This window comes from Scophthalmus maximus, chromosome 18 (assembly GCF_022379125.1).
Source record: "Scophthalmus maximus strain ysfricsl-2021 chromosome 18, ASM2237912v1, whole genome shotgun sequence".
Lineage (NCBI taxonomy): Eukaryota > Metazoa > Chordata > Actinopteri > Pleuronectiformes > Scophthalmidae > Scophthalmus > Scophthalmus maximus.
Window position 1 is genome coordinate 1,446,305 of NC_061532.1, and position 15,807 is coordinate 1,462,111.

General features: G+C 41.7%; 1 protein-coding gene across 1 annotated transcript in view; it reads right to left on the bottom strand.

Annotated features, from left to right (window-relative positions):
• Window positions 1-15,807, bottom strand: part of slc16a10 (solute carrier family 16 member 10) — a 40,390-nt gene that overhangs the window by 3,345 nt on the left and 21,238 nt on the right. The window contains exons 3-5 of the mRNA XM_035617189.2: window positions 13,979-14,408; window positions 2,875-3,018; window positions 2,371-2,599 (exon numbers count right to left, since the gene is read on the bottom strand). Coding sequence (XP_035473082.1) covers window positions 2,371-2,599; window positions 2,875-3,018; window positions 13,979-14,408 — 803 coding nt within the window. The remainder of the gene's footprint in view (window positions 1-2,370; window positions 2,600-2,874; window positions 3,019-13,978; window positions 14,409-15,807) is intronic.

Consider the following 15,807-nt stretch of genomic DNA (forward strand, 5'->3'; position numbering starts at 1 on the left):
GAGGCAGAGCCTTCAGCCACCAGGCTCCTCTCCTGTGGAACCAGCAGACACCCTCTGTACATTTAAGGATAGATCTTCCTGGTATCTTGAGGCAGAGGAAATTCTGAGTTTGACATTTTCTATATAAGTCATTTTCCACAGCACAGCTTATCACTGACCTGTTACATGTAGATACAATAACCAGATAGCTACAGTGCATGTTATCATTGTGGTGGAAATCTTGATCTCCTCGAGAAATGAACAAATAATCATTCAATATAACAAGTTTGAATACAAGTCATATTTAACTGAATCAAAGTCAAGAGTACAACAGAGTCTGTTCAGCTGGTTCAGAGCTCCTTCGCCATGAAATGGTTCAGAGGTCTGACCCAGATCACACGGAAAAGACATCCTAAAGAACCAGACCAAGGCGGCCAGGTCACCAAGAATGTTGGCCTTATCACCTCTCTGAATCCTTCTTCCTGGCCCAAATGTCATACTACCCCTAATAAAACCAGCTGACACTTAACCCCTTCTAAACCCCATTTCCCTCATCTGCTTCTCTCCCCCAGGCTCAGCTAATTATTACCTCTCGTACACAGTCTTTCCCACATACCAAAACACAATTTAAACAGTGTATATGTTAATACAGGATTATATGAGAAATTGACACTTCATCACTCAATGTCTCCCAGTGTCAGACTTCACTGCCACTGTGGCAGCTGTGGCTCAGCAGGTCGTTCGTCCATCAACCCGAGGGTTGGCGCTTCTGCCAGTCCACATGCCGATGTGTCCTTGGGCCAAACACTTAACCATTAATTGCCTCTTGTGTATGAATGAATGTGTATGAATGATAGAAAATAGCATAGTGATGGTGTATATGACTAGAAAAGCGCTATATACTGTAAATACAGTCCATTTCCACTGTGCTGATACCCAGTCAGTACTGATACTGACTTCTATTGTGGGAAACCTATGAACTTATACAATGAGCTTCAGTCATGTTCCAGTGTCCAAAATTCATGCTTTTCACATTGAATAACACAACTATTATTATACAGTGTGTGATTCTACTTTACGTCCTGCAACTACAAGGTGGCAAAATATACACTAGATGGTGCAAAAGACCATGGATGAGACGTCCCAAAAGAAATATCAGGGAAAGATAGACATCTTCTATAAGTACAATATATATAAGATCATATCATTCATCATTCATTCATCGTCTACCGCTTTATCCATTGAAGGGTCGCGGGGGGGTCGCTGGAGCCAATCCCAGCTAACATTGGGCGAGAGGCGGGGTACACCCTGGACAGGTCGCCAGCCTATCGCAGGGCCACATACAGAGACAGACAACCATTCACTCTCACATTCACACCTATGGTCAATTTAGAGTCTCCAATGAACCTAACCCCATTCTGCATGTCTTTGGACTGTGGGAGGAAGCCGGAGAAGGTGCTAACCACTACACCACCGTGCAGCCCTATAAGATCATATCGAATGATATAAAAAAGAATTACCAACATTAAATGGTATTACATGGTTTCACCAACAACAGCCAAATTTCAACAGAGAGAGAGAGATACCTGATTTATTTATTAAAAGGTGGACAAACTGATAATATATTAATTTGAACAATAACAATGACAGTTTATTCCCCTTATGTACCTTTCTAATTCTAAGAATAAAGGCTCTATTTCAAAATTCTAAGCTCATGGTGTAAAATTTAAAGTGACCAAATGTACTTCTGCACCAGGTGCATGGTTCAGAAGGGTTGTACTTTGTTTCCTTAGTAATCATGGGTGTGATTTAGGGATAACATTCAATAAACCATTGGGAGTACCATCTGCCATTCCCTTTAAAAGTCATTCGAGCTTGCACCTTGGTAGATTGATATTATAATTGTGGTTTCACCAGGCAGTGAGAGAGAATGCTTCACTGCAGAGGAAACAAATCATCTGTGAGTGTAACAACAAAAATGAGCCGGACAGCTCACTTTAAGACCAACACACCAGTGGGTGCATTATGCTATCTAAAGAACGTGGGTGCTGGAAGAGGGAGGGACATCTGTGTCAGTCGGAAACTAACATAAACACTTGTGTTGCACCAAGTGTAAGATAAGGCCCTTAGTATTCATTGCTGCAACACAAACATCTGCTGTCATTGCTTTTCAATAACTGTGATGTAAATGAAGGTTCCTGGAAACAATGACAGCCAGACAGATGGGTGGCTGTGGACACGGTTGTCCACTAACCATAAGGGCGTCGGTTCGATCCCCGCACTATGTGAATAGTTGAGTATGACTGAAAAGAGCTTTGAGTGGTCAATAAGACTAGAATAGTGCTATATAAATACAGATTTTGTTGCTAGAATTGACCCAGTCTTTATTACCTGCGATTGGGGGACCCACAGTCATAGGCACAGACATCAGTCCAAGAAGGAAGCCGATGGCCTGGGACACGTCTTTGTCCCCGACCAGCTCGAAGGCAATAGGGGCCATGATGCAGATGAAGCAACCGTCAAACAACCCCATCAGCAGGCACACGGCAATCAGCCCGCCAAAGATGTGGCACAGAGGGATCATCATGGACATGAGGCCAATAACGAAAAAGGAAGCCACCTGAGAGGAGGCGAGAGACAGTTTTTATTTCATTTGTCATTTTTATCTTTTGTTAAGTTCCATATGAGTTATGTAAATGAAAGCTTAAATGCTGTTTCTGAGTTTTTTCGTGCAAACAGAAGAATTTTGAATATTAGCTACTATTTAAAAAAATAAATCTGCCTTTTAAACCCGTACTTTTTCACACATGGCACACTATAAAACTAGAAAGTTTGGAGGAGACAACTACATTTGTTTTGAGAATGTTATTTTCACAGCTGATGCCAGGTGCTCACCTGCAGGTAGACTTTGTTGACTCCATTGACGTAGTCTGCCACTCTGCCGAAAATGAGACGGCCCACGCCGGATGTGATGCCAATGCACATGAGCAGAACCTCTTTACTGGCTTCTTGTCCAAACCGCTCCTCGACATGCTTCATCTGTAGACAGTAAGGGAAACAGATGAACACAGCTGTCTCAGGGCTCTAATCCAGCGTAACAAAAAGAAAAAAAAGAGAGAAATTGAGAAAATGTGGAAGAGGAAATGCCAAAAGCAACTTCAGAATCTCAATGAGATCTTTACTTTTCACATTAAACACCTGGGAAAAACACACAACAAACTACATCCTGATGTGATACTGATACTACAGGACAAATCAGACACAAAGCTGCCATCACACAGACAACCACAACATTAAAACATTAATTTTACACGGTAATAGAGTAAAGGTAAAAGTCCTTCAGAGGCTTTCTCAGTTTGGGAAGTTTGAGATGGCAGTGATGAACTCAGTGGTGAGTCTTTCAGTAATCAAACCGATGGGTGGCTCTCCATAATCCAGTCCTCTTTGAGCCTTTCAGCCTCACAGCATTTAGCATTTTCTTACTTCAGTTTAAAGTAAGAAGAGTTACATTACATTAGTGTGTTGATAACACAACACTTATCTTGCATGGGATGGTCAGAACTCTCCATATGTTTTGCAGGAATCTCAGTGTAAGTGATGTGAAGTATTTGGCAGAGCTGAGGCCAAGTGAGTGCCTTTCCAAGAAAGTCAAAGTTTTCCTCCCCCCTGCTCTGTGCACAGGAATTTGCTGTTGTAACCAATGACTGTAAAGATGGATGACATGACAGCTCCCAAAAGTGAAGCCAAAACACCCCAGCCTAATACTCATCAGCCCCTTTATCAGACAGTTGCTGATTCGTCTTCTGGTTTAATCTGGTTTCCACTTCAGAGCGTGAGAAAAGCAGCCCAGATGTTCAATTTCCCCGCCTGCTCACTAAATCTGTGTCCCCCCTTCCCCAAGTGACCAATCTGTGAGGCCCAGCGTTTGAGAGCCAGAGAAAAAGAGGTGCCTGCTCTGTGGACTTCTGCCAGCTGCCTCTACCTCCAGGCAAACTGCAGCTCTCCTGCTCAAAGGACCCTTGTGTCTGCTCCCCCCTGCAACTCACACTCGAGATGACTTATCTTGATCACAGCGCCACAATACCCTGCTCTGTATTCTGAAGTGTCTGTTCAGAGGCAATACAGCACAATGTATATACATACAGTGACTGATGAAACAAATACTCAATCACGGTTTATTCTTCTAATTCTTCCAGCTGAAGTCCTGCTTGAAAGGTTTACATATTTAATCTGGTGCTCATCATCTTACTTCAATTCAATTCAATTCAATTTTATTTGTATAGCGCCATATCACAACATACATTGTCTCAAGGCACTTTACATAGTGAGGTCAATATTACAATATTACAGGGAAAACCCAACAAATCCCACAATGAGCAAAGCACTTGGCGACGGTGGAGAGAAAAAACTCCCTTTTAACAGGAAGAAATCTCTGACAGAACCAGACTCAGTTGTGGGCGGTCATCTGTCTCGACCGGTTGGGGTGAGGAGAGAGAGGAGGAAGAGAGGAGAGGTGGGCAGAAAGAGGGTGGGAGGAGAGACAGTAGGAGAGAAGAGAGAGAGAGGACAGTTGTACAACCGCCGCTATAATCTCTACCAGACTGATACTTATAATTAAAAAATACAATTATGTTGTTGTTATTATTAGTGATGATATTAATATTAATATTAATAATAGCAATAATAATAATAATGACGGGTTTGGGTCCTGCAGCTCTGGGGTCAGAGATACACTAGGAGAGATAGAAAACACAAACAGGGTTAGTGACATGTACTGTAAACATATCGGGGGATGGGGGGGTAGTATAACAGTTGCTTTAATTTCTACCAGACTGATACTTATAATTAGTGAAAACTGATACTTATAAATACAATGATGTTATTAATAATAATGATAGTAATAATAATAATGACGGGTTTGGATCCTGCAGATCTGGGGTCAGATCTACTAGGGGAGAGAGAAAACAGAGTTAGTGACATGTAATGTAGATACATGGGGGCAGAGAGAGAGAGAGAGAGAGATTGAAAAGGTGGGAGAAGGAGAGAGATATAAAGGGAGAGAAAGAGGGAGAAGGAGAGAACGGGAGAGGGAGAAAGATGCTCATGATATAAGTTCCCCCAGCAGTCTAGGCTTATAACAGCATAATAAAGAAATGGTTTATTAAACACCTGAGCAGTTCTAACTATAAGCTTTATCAAAAAGGAAGGTTTTAAGTTTAACTTTAAATGTAGACAGGGTATCTGCATCCCTGACACAAACTGGGAGCTGGTTCCAGAGGAGAGGAGCCTGGTGGCTGAAGGCTCTGCCTCCCATTCTACTTTTACAGACTCTGGGAACCACAAGTAATCCTGCATTTACAGAGCGAAGTGATCTATTGGGATAATATGAAACTAGGAGCTCTGTAAGATATGATGGAGCTTGATTATTAAGGGCTTTGTATGTTAGGAGCAGTATTTTGAATTCTATTCTAAATTTTACAGGAAGCCAATGCAGAGATTCTAACACTGGAGAAATATGATCTCTTTTTCTAGTTCCTGTCAGAACTCGAGCTGCGGCATTTTGGATTAGCTGGAGGCTTTTCACAGACTTATTGGGGCATCCTAGCAGTAATGAATTACAGTAGTCCAGTCTAGAAGTAACAAAAGCATGGACTAGTTTTTCAGCATCCTTTTGAGAGAGGATGTTTCTAATGTTCTTGATATTGCGCAGGTGAAAGAAGGCTGTCCTAGAGACTAGTTTTATGTGTGAGTCAAAGGACATGTCCTGGTCAAAGGTAACTCCAAGGTTTCTCACAGTAGAGCTGGAGGCCAAGGTAATGCCATCCAAAGTAACTATATGATCAGATAATGTTTCTCTGAGGTGTTTAGGGCCGAGTATAATGACCTCAGTTTTTTCTGAGTTTAGAAGTAAAAAATTATAAGTCATCCAGGCCTTTATGTCTTTAAGACAATCCAGAAGTTTGTCGACCTGATTAGTTTCATCTGGCTTTATAGATAAATACAGCTGGGTATCATCAGCGTAGCAATGGAAATTGATGCGGCGTTTTCTTATAATATTGCCTAAAGGAAGTATATATAGAGTGAAAAGTATCGGTCCCAGTACAGAACCTTGTGGTACTCCATGTCTCACTTTTGTATGCATGGAAGATTTGTTATTAACGTTAACAAACTGAAATCTATCAGATAAGTAGGACTTAAACCATTCTAGTGCTGTTCCTTTAATCCCAATGTGTTCTAGTCTCTGTAACAGAATTTTGTGATCGATGGTATCAAATGCAGCACTAAGATCTTAAAGGACGAGAATAGAAACATATCCACTGTCTGAGGCCATGAGAAGGTCGTTGGTAACCTTCAGTAGTGCTGTTTCTGTACTATGATGTTTTCTAAAACCTGACTGAAAGTCTTCAAGCAGACTATTCCTGTGTAAATAGTCACATAACTGGTTAGCAACAGTTTTTTCAAGGATTTTAGAGATAAAGGGGAGGTTTGATATGGGTCTATAGTTAGCTAAGATATCTGGGTCCAGAGTTGGTTTTTTGAGCAGAGGTTTAACTACTGCCACCTTAAAGGCCTTTGGTACATAGCCTGTCAATATAGATAAATTGATCTGATCTAATATGGAATTATTAATTAAAGGTAATACATCCTTAAATAGCCTTGATGGAATAGGATCTAAAAGACAGGTTGATGACTTGGATGAAGTGACAAGTGAAGTCAGCTCAGCCAGATCTATAGGGGAGAAGCATTCTAAATAAAAATTAGGCGATACTATTGGTTCAGAACCTACAGTACTGGACCATGTGCCATTAGTGGGAAGAAGCTGGTAAATTTTTTCTCTGATGGTAATAATCTTATTAGTAAAGAAACTCATGAAATCATTGCTACTTAGAGTTGGAGGAATAGACTGTTCAGTAGAGCTTTTACTCTCAGTCAGCCTGGCTACAGTGCTGAAGAGGAACCTGGGGTTGTTTTTATTTTCCTCTATTAGTGAAGAAAAATAATTGGTTCTGGCATTTCGGAGGGCTTTCTTATATGTAATTAAACTATTTTTCCAGTCTAGGTGAGAATCATCTAGACTATTGGAACGCCACTTCCTTTCTAACCTACGTGACGTCTGTTTTAAAGCGCGTGTCTGTGCATTAAACCATGGAGCTATCCTCCTCTGTTTGACTGTCTTCTTTTTCAGAGGGGCGACAGTGTCAAGTGTGGAACGTAGTGAGGCTGCTGCACTATCAACAACATCATCAATTTGTATGGGAGTAAAGTTTTGATAACGATCCTGCACTGTATCGACACATGGCAGTAGAGTAAATAACGAAGGAACTGTTTCTTTGAATTTACTAACAGAGTTTTCTGATAGACACCTGCTGTAATAGAACTTTTCTCCAAATTCAGTAAAGTTAATAATGGAGAATTCAAATGTAACTAAGTAGTGATCGGACAGAGGGTTTTGAGGAAATACTATAAGATTGTCAATGTCTATGCCATAGGTCAGAACGAGGTCGAGGGTGTGATTAAAACAGTGAGTGGGTTTGTTTACATGTTGAGTAAAACCAATTGAGTCTATGAGCGAATTAAAGGCAGAACTAAGACTGTCGTTGGCAACATCCACATGAACGTTGAAGTCACCCACTATAATAACTTTATCTGTGCTAAGCACCAACTCAGATAAAAAGTCTGAAAATTCAGATAAAAATTCAGAGTAAGGGCCTGGTGGTCGATAAACAACGACTACAATAACTGGTTTTTGACAATTCCAGCTAGGGTGAAGGAGGCTAAGAGTTAGGCTTTCAAATGAGTTAAAACTATGGTTAAGTCGAGCGTTAAGCAATAAGTCTGCTTGGTAGATTGCTGCTACTCCTCCTCCTCCTCGTCCTGTGGTCCGAGGAATATGAGTATTATTATAAGAGGGAGGTGTTGATTCATTTAAACTAACATATTCTTCTGGCTGTAGCCAGGTTTCAGTCATACAGAATAAATCAACGTGCTGATCAGTTATCAGATCATTCACTAACAAAGATTTAGATGGGAGTGACCTAATATTAAATAATCCACATTTTATTGTTCTATTGTTAGGTTCATTTATAGGCTTTGTGTTGATCTTTATGAGATTTGTGTGAATTACACCTCTTTTATTTCCCTTTGGATTAGATAGTTGAAGTGGTCGTGGGGCAGAAACAGTTTCTATGGGGTTTTGTGGGGGTGACTGCTGTAATAGAAGCGCAGAGAAGCGTGTAAGACTGCAACTCTGCTTCCTGGTCCCAACTCTGAAAAGTCACGGGGTTGACCGTCTAGGTAACCGAGTCAGGTTTCTACAAATGAGAGCTGCACCATCCAAAGTTGGATGAATGCCGTCTCTCCGCATCAGACCAGGAATTCTCCAAAAGGTGCGCCAGTTATCTATGAAGCCCACATTGTTATCTGGACACCACCTCGACAACCAGCGGTTTAGTGATGATGTACGGCTATACATGTCATCACTGTTCAAGTTGGGCAGGGGTCCAGAGAAATCTACAGAGTCCGACATTGTTCTTGCAAAAGTACACACCGAATCAATATTCATCTTCATGACCTCCGATTGACGTAATCGGGTGTCATTACTGCCGACGTGAATAATAATTTTACCATATCTACGTTTATCCTTAGCCAGCAGTTTTAGGTGGGATTCAACGTCGCCTGCTCTGGCCCCTGGGATACAGACTGTGGTCGCTGGTTTCGCTAACTTCACGTTCCTCAAAACAGAGTCACCAATGATCAGAGTTGTTTCCTCAGCGGGTGTGTCGAGAGGGGAGAATTTATTAGAGACGTGAAGTGGTTGGTGGTGAACCGTGGGCTTCAGTTTAGGACTATGCCTCTTATTGCGGACAGTCACCCAGCCGCCCTGTCCTCCCGGCTGCTCGGGAGCTGCTGGGGGAGCTGAAGGAGCTAAAGAAGCTACACTGGAGCGACTAGCACCGGCTAACGGCGACTGGCTAACAATCTCAGCTAACGACTTACTCTCCATGGTGCAGAGTCGCGCTTCTAACAGACTGAGCCTCGCCTCCATCCTAGCAAACAAACTACACTTACTACAAGTATCACTATCGCTAAAGGAGGCAGAGGAGTAACTAAACATGGAGCAGACAGAGCAGGAGACAGCAGGAGAGGAAGAAGCCATTGTTAGCTGCTAAAGCTAACTAGCTAAGCTACGGTGAGGAGCGCAGATAAGAGCTGTGAGTTAGCGAGCGAGTCGCTGAAATAGGAAGACAGCTGTGAGTGTTTAGACTAAACAAGGGAGAGTGGAGCGGATCGTTTCCCAATAGATAGAGGAAACCGCAGTGTTAAAGAGAGACGAGGAGGAGCGGTGGATAAACACAGTTCACAGAAGCGACATCAACCGGAAGTGACACAATACGTTACCGCGAGAGTTCCCCCCTGAGCTGCAGCAGCAACAGTACTTTTTACTGTAGGTCAATTGGACTGCTTTTATATGGTGCTTTTCTAGTCTTGACAACTCAGCGCTTTACAGTACAGTTGGCATTCACACATTCATACAGCGTGTCCATTGTTTACCAGTCATGCATCTTTCACATGCTGCCGTCAGCGGCCATCATGGGTTCAGTGTCTTGCCCAGGGACTCTTCAGCATTGAGGAGGTGGGAAAAGGAACCACCGACCCTCTGTTAAGTGGCTGACCCGCTCTACCTCCTGAGCCACAGCTGCCCCAAAAAGTCATCTTGATTTGTGTCTCTCTCAGCAAGGAGCTGGATGGTTTTTAACTGTGGTGCAATGTGTTGATGGTGTAACAGCTTCAGACTGTGATCGCATCAAATGGATCATGTAGCCAAGACATCTGAGTAATGACCAGCAAAAACATCCCATATCCCCCTGATAAGATCTGTCTGGTCAACTGGGTTTATCTGACATCTGTCTGATAAACTGTGATGTAACACTGCTGATCACCCAGCAGACTATCAAACATGGCCACTCTGTCACTGTGACCAGCTGGGTAAATGCTAAAGGTGTATAGGAAGACACAAGAAGACATCCCCTACTGAACTCCCTGACTCGTTCACACGCTGCATCAGTTATGTCTGTTATGTATTCGAGGCTTCCTGCGAGATTGCAGCACTGTGCTGTGTCACGTGTTTAGCCGTTACAAATAAAAAGGAGGAAAAACAAAGTGCACCTTTGCTCCTGCTCTGTCTTCAATGAGATCAGATCATATAGACTCAGCAGTGTTTGCCTTGCCCCCATCCCAGCCTGTGTCATACTGGTTTATCATGATTTAGACACAAGCTGATCAATCCCTACAAACTATCAGTCTATCCCCAGTCTCCATACACAACTGCACCCTGTTTGTCATCCCCACAGTACAATACACTTACAACACTGATAAAACAAAGCCAATATTTGCACCAACCCCCTGAGCAAATAACTAAATTTAATAAATAGAGAAATATTAATTTGAAATTGACTGATGAAGCACGGTTGCCAATCAGAGTTGCATTAGAAAGCACCAAAGACTGCAACAGGATGTACGTAGTTTGATTGTTTGCTTCTTGAGGGTTTGCATGTCTTTGATCACGTTTTCAGAAACCCATTGTGATGCAATTCAGAGTCTAACGACATTATAATTGTGCAAAATAAATACACACAGGCACAAACACAGACACACACACACACACACACACACACAAACACACACACACACACATATGCATCTAATTTCCTAGCTCTACCTCTTTTTCTAATGAATAGCATGACTGATTGATTTTATTTCAAAGCTGATAGATTAGTAGCAACAGTGATGCTAAGAGAGGTGTAAAGAGAAAAACAAGACCAGAATTCTTACTTAAACAGGAAGATGCAGTCTTGCCTATAATGCATCATGGTCTACCGAGGCTGCAAAATGAAGAGCCTGGAAGGAATATGGAGATTTTGGAAGTATGCCTCATTTATGTGACTGTCAGGGAAAACCTTATAGCTTCATTAAAAAATAGGCAAATTTAATTTCTTTGAATAGCTAGCCACTGCAGTGCTTGGCTCACTGATGTGTTTTAATCATTGACTGTAGATTGGTCACATGACAGCTCTCAGAATGAAGCCAAACCATAAACTGTATATAAAAATATCCAGAAAATAAAGCCAATCCGAATGTGCCTGAAGCCTGTATTCCCTGGAATCACCAGCAGAGGGCGACTCCCTGTTTGCAAAAATAGTTTCTATAGAATTCTATGAGAAAATGAATCTTCATCTCACTTGATTTATAACGTCAGTAAACATGTTCCTTAAGAGTTTATGGTCTAAATCTCTAGTTTCAAGTCTTCTTCAATACAGCATGATGTTCATTTTGTAAATTGTGGTCTCATTCAAATGTAAGATAAAGCACCATATACATTGGAGCGTGGATACAGCTTGATTAACAGGCAGTCCATCCAATCGGTGCATGGTTGCAGGTGCAGCGCGCAGTGGACGAGCTCTGTCAGACAAACCCCCAAATCTACTTCCGGTTGCAAAAAAACCAAAATGGCTTTGGTCAAAATCTGAAACTCAAGGCTTCAAAACGGCAGCTCACACACCAACAGGTGACTTCAAACCACATTAACATCTAGCCCACAAACCACAGCCCTGCAGGAGCTTCTCATTAAACACACTGAAACAAGCTTCATCTACATAAAAACAGAGGCAGCTTTTTAAAGTACCACTCTGTCTGCTACTGATGTGAATACTATGATCAGACAGAAGAGGCCATTCATTATCTGTGTGGTTCACAAGATCAAATGAAGTCATGTGCTGTTCTTCAGTACGTAGATTATTTCTGCAAAGTAAGCAGCAGAGAGAGTCCATTCAAATTCCCTTACCCCTCTGCCCTCGGCAGTACCACACCTTTTATCAACCCATGTACTAAGCAAACATAGCCTTACCTGAAGGCCAACGTCTTATCTGAAATCAGCAATACCCAGTAAAAGTGTGTGTGTCCAAAATTGGACTTTACCCCTTTTCCAGTCTTCACATATATTCAGCTTTATGGGGAGAGGGAAAAACACACAAAGACCTGGGGCTCTGCTCCTCTTAAAGGCTGCACTCAGCATTTTGTTAAAACACAAACACACACACACACACATAGGAGAATGAAAAGTGTGGAGAGGTTATGAGGGGCTGATAGGACTCCCTTCCTGAAAAGCTGAACAATGTGCTGTTTGACTCATGTTTTTTCCCTCTTTTTCTTCCCATGCAGTGTCACAGGGATGGGGCTTGGCCTTAAGCACAGAGAAGGGGAGAGGTGGGCCAGGGGTGGCAGAGAGGCTGCAGCCGGGCCCATGTGGTGTACCGGTCTAAGTAGCAGACTGGGGAAAATAGTGTTGAGAAAACAGGCTGGGATCCCTGGGACAGGCTGAGCTCCCTCCAATAACAGGATCACCATATCCAAATAAACAGCCACCTACTGAGCCTGTCCAGCACATCAACGCGCTCAACCAAAATAAAGGCTAATTCCGTAATGCAACACCTGTTTACAGGATTGTGTCTTGACTGGGATGAGAGCTGACTGAGTCTTCCTGTCATACTGGACTACATTCTCCAGGACCACACAGCTCATATCCCAGTAATGTACATGAGACAATTATGAAGCTACTGAGGTGCACTGTTTGTTTGATGCAATCATGTTAAGATATGTGGTATGTAAACTTTAAGACTGAACCAAAGAGACTGGGATTGTGGCTCCAGGTTTGTCAGTGGATACAAACAATTTAAGAGCCACTTGCTTTGAGCTGTATGCAGTGATGCGATGCAAGTGAATATAGCTTGGAGCTCATGGAAATATGATACTTTTCTTTTCAGAAAGGGTTTTAGACAGTCGTGCTAGTGGTTTTGTCCTATTCCACTGATGAACCGTGGATGATAACGTGCCAAGAAATGCAGCAGTGCACCAACATAGATGTAAACATGAATGCACATGCGTTACTGCTGAAGGTTTTGAGCTTTTTAACTAATCCGCATGCAGCGATAACACACACTAAAATGTCAGAAAGTGTTGGTAAGGGGGAGAACAAACAGAATAAGTAAGCTGACATTGTAGGATTCAAAATAAAACAATCAGTTTTGCAATGTTTTATGGGAGAAAAAATGCCCTAAAAATTGTATACATATATAACTATACAACAACTTCTCAGGGTATCGTTCAGCTAATGCTGGACAGATTACTGATAAGAATGTGCTATGATAATGTTGTTCGTTAACCCCAGTTATGCATCAGCTGTCAGAAACTTTTCTTAAAACCAAAATCTGTTTCCAAATGAGAATTCACATTATCATTCCTGCCTTCTCTCTCACCCAATTTCCTGACTTTATCAAATAAAGAAGAAAAGGCCAAAAACAGTATTTGTGAGTTGTTTGAGTAGGTGAAATGTGTTGTCTACCTACAGCGTACTTAAATAGGAACAAATGTTCCATGCTGTATTGTTCATTTTGTAAAAGATTTGAAAGATTTCTAATTGTATTTTGCCGACCTTCCTAAAGGCCAAAGATAACTTTATAGACTGTATATACTGTACATATACTGTATACATTCCTAAGTGCTGAGGTACACTTTAATAATCATAAGCCATCCAGTGAAAAATCCTCACCCTGGTGGTAACATTCCATCCCATCACTGTATGCCTGGTAGACCCCGGCTGGGGTTTCAGCTTCCCTTCTTCTCACCTTTCACATTTCCAACTATCACGTTGCTAGTATGTGTTTTGATATCTGTGTTGTTGAAGCTCCCTAGTTGACTTCTGGCTCTGACTCCACTCTCGTGCCAATGAACACATCCAAAACATGGGATTAGGATACTGGAATCCCACCATGGAACCCCTCACTTGGCATAAATGTGCTGTTATTTGTCATTGGATTGACGAGAGTGGGGTGATCATACCCAGTAACACACACATTTAAAACACACTATGTGTGAAGGCCAGTGACACTGAATTGAATTGAGAGCATATTAAAGAAGAAAGTAATAGAAAACACAAACTTGCCAGGTGAACGTAAGGCACAAAGTAGCCATAGAGGGCGGCAGGAATACCGAAGGCCCAAATGCGATACCCCAAAGACTTCCAGATGTTGACATTGAAGATCTTGCTCATGGGGGGGCACTGTCTGCCTGTTTGGGTGTTACTGGATGTGACGGGCAGGAGGGGCTTGTAGGTGAAGCCAGCCAGCATCAGCACAAACATAAGGATGCAGAGGACACGCATGGTGTTCTGAAGGCCCACTTTCTCCAGCAGGTGTGACAGCGCAAATGGTAAAGTAATGGTGAAAATGCTGCTGCCAGCCGTCACAATGCCATTCACCAGGCCCAGACGCTTTTTGAAATAGTGGCCCAGGATGACCAGGCTGGGCTGGTAGGCGAAAGAGCAGCCGCAGGCGAACACAATGCCGTAGGTGAAGTACATGGGACCCAGGGACCTGTGTGCGACAAAACAACAACATACATCAGTGTACAGCCTTTAAACTCACTGCTGACAATGTTTTTCCTGGTAAAAATCCATCTGCAAGATACCTCACAGCAAAGTTCTCATGGTGCTGACTGTAAGAGAAGCTCCAAAAAAGAAAAGCCATATGAGTTGCTATGCAGCTATGCTGACTGTAGCAGCTGTAGTAGCTGTCTAGCTGTTGGTGCTGCTGTTGATCATAATTCTTCATTAACATTATTATTAAGTTTAAATAACATTACACCTCAATTAAACTGCATTCCAAATGTTTCAAATCATATTTCTCAGGATAAAGTTCATACAGATGGTTTAAAATCAAAACCCCTGGTGGTTGGTTAAGGCTCCTCAATGATCAATACTAGGCCCTCTGCTATTTACAAAAAATTATTCATTTATTTTCCAATGAGCAATGTTGAAAATGAATAAATAAATCTTGAAAAATAAACAGGTCCGATCAGTCCAAGTCCTGCTGAAGTAAGAGACGTAACTTTGATACAACTAATATTAGGGTACAATTTCTTGACAGGTTGTAGACTTTTGGGTTTTTCTTTCAACCCTACAAAATACATGAAACAGTTCATTCAACAAGTCAAGTTAAAATTATTTTGTCAACTGGTGTACGTCAGGTAAGTGCAGGGCTGTGCTCCCAGTGGTTTAGAAGTCCTAGTAGATCAATCAGACTATCTGTATATAGAATCACATGACTGAGACATTTTGCACCCTGCACTGTCCAACCGACAGAACTCCCCTGTCAGCCTGTGTGTGAAATGCTGCTTGACAGTAACTTGATAAGCGGTTTATTACCTATGGTTATATTTACAAATGATGACAAAGTGTGGGTGACAGGCTTGCTGTTTGGTTTGGATCAGATATTTCTGTGTTGGTGTGAGTGGGCCACGTGTATACAAGTATGGGATTCGAGGAAATGATTAACAACATAGTGCTATGTACAGAGCCTCTCACTCAAAAAGTAATAATAAAAGACTGTCTGTGTTTCCAAAATTAGAATTAAAATAGAATTAATAAATGCCACTATAATGTGATTTTAAGCACATATATGGACTATGAATGTTAGATAATATAGCGTTGTTGTAGATTGTCTTTATGTTTTAAAGCTGCCTGTGAATGATTTTTAACAGTTCATAATGTAAATGTAAAAGAAACATTTTACAACATAGTACAGGGACTTAATATTTCAATCTTTAGTTTCTTAGGGTGATAAGCCACTTTTATTAAAATTTTAGAAAGTGCTTCTACATATTAATGGTGTTAAAATAAGTAAATTCTATATCAAGGAAACATATTTCCAAATTTCAATCACTCTCCTGATCTTTTACTGTACACAATGAAGGGTTGGCTAAATCTGCTGGTGG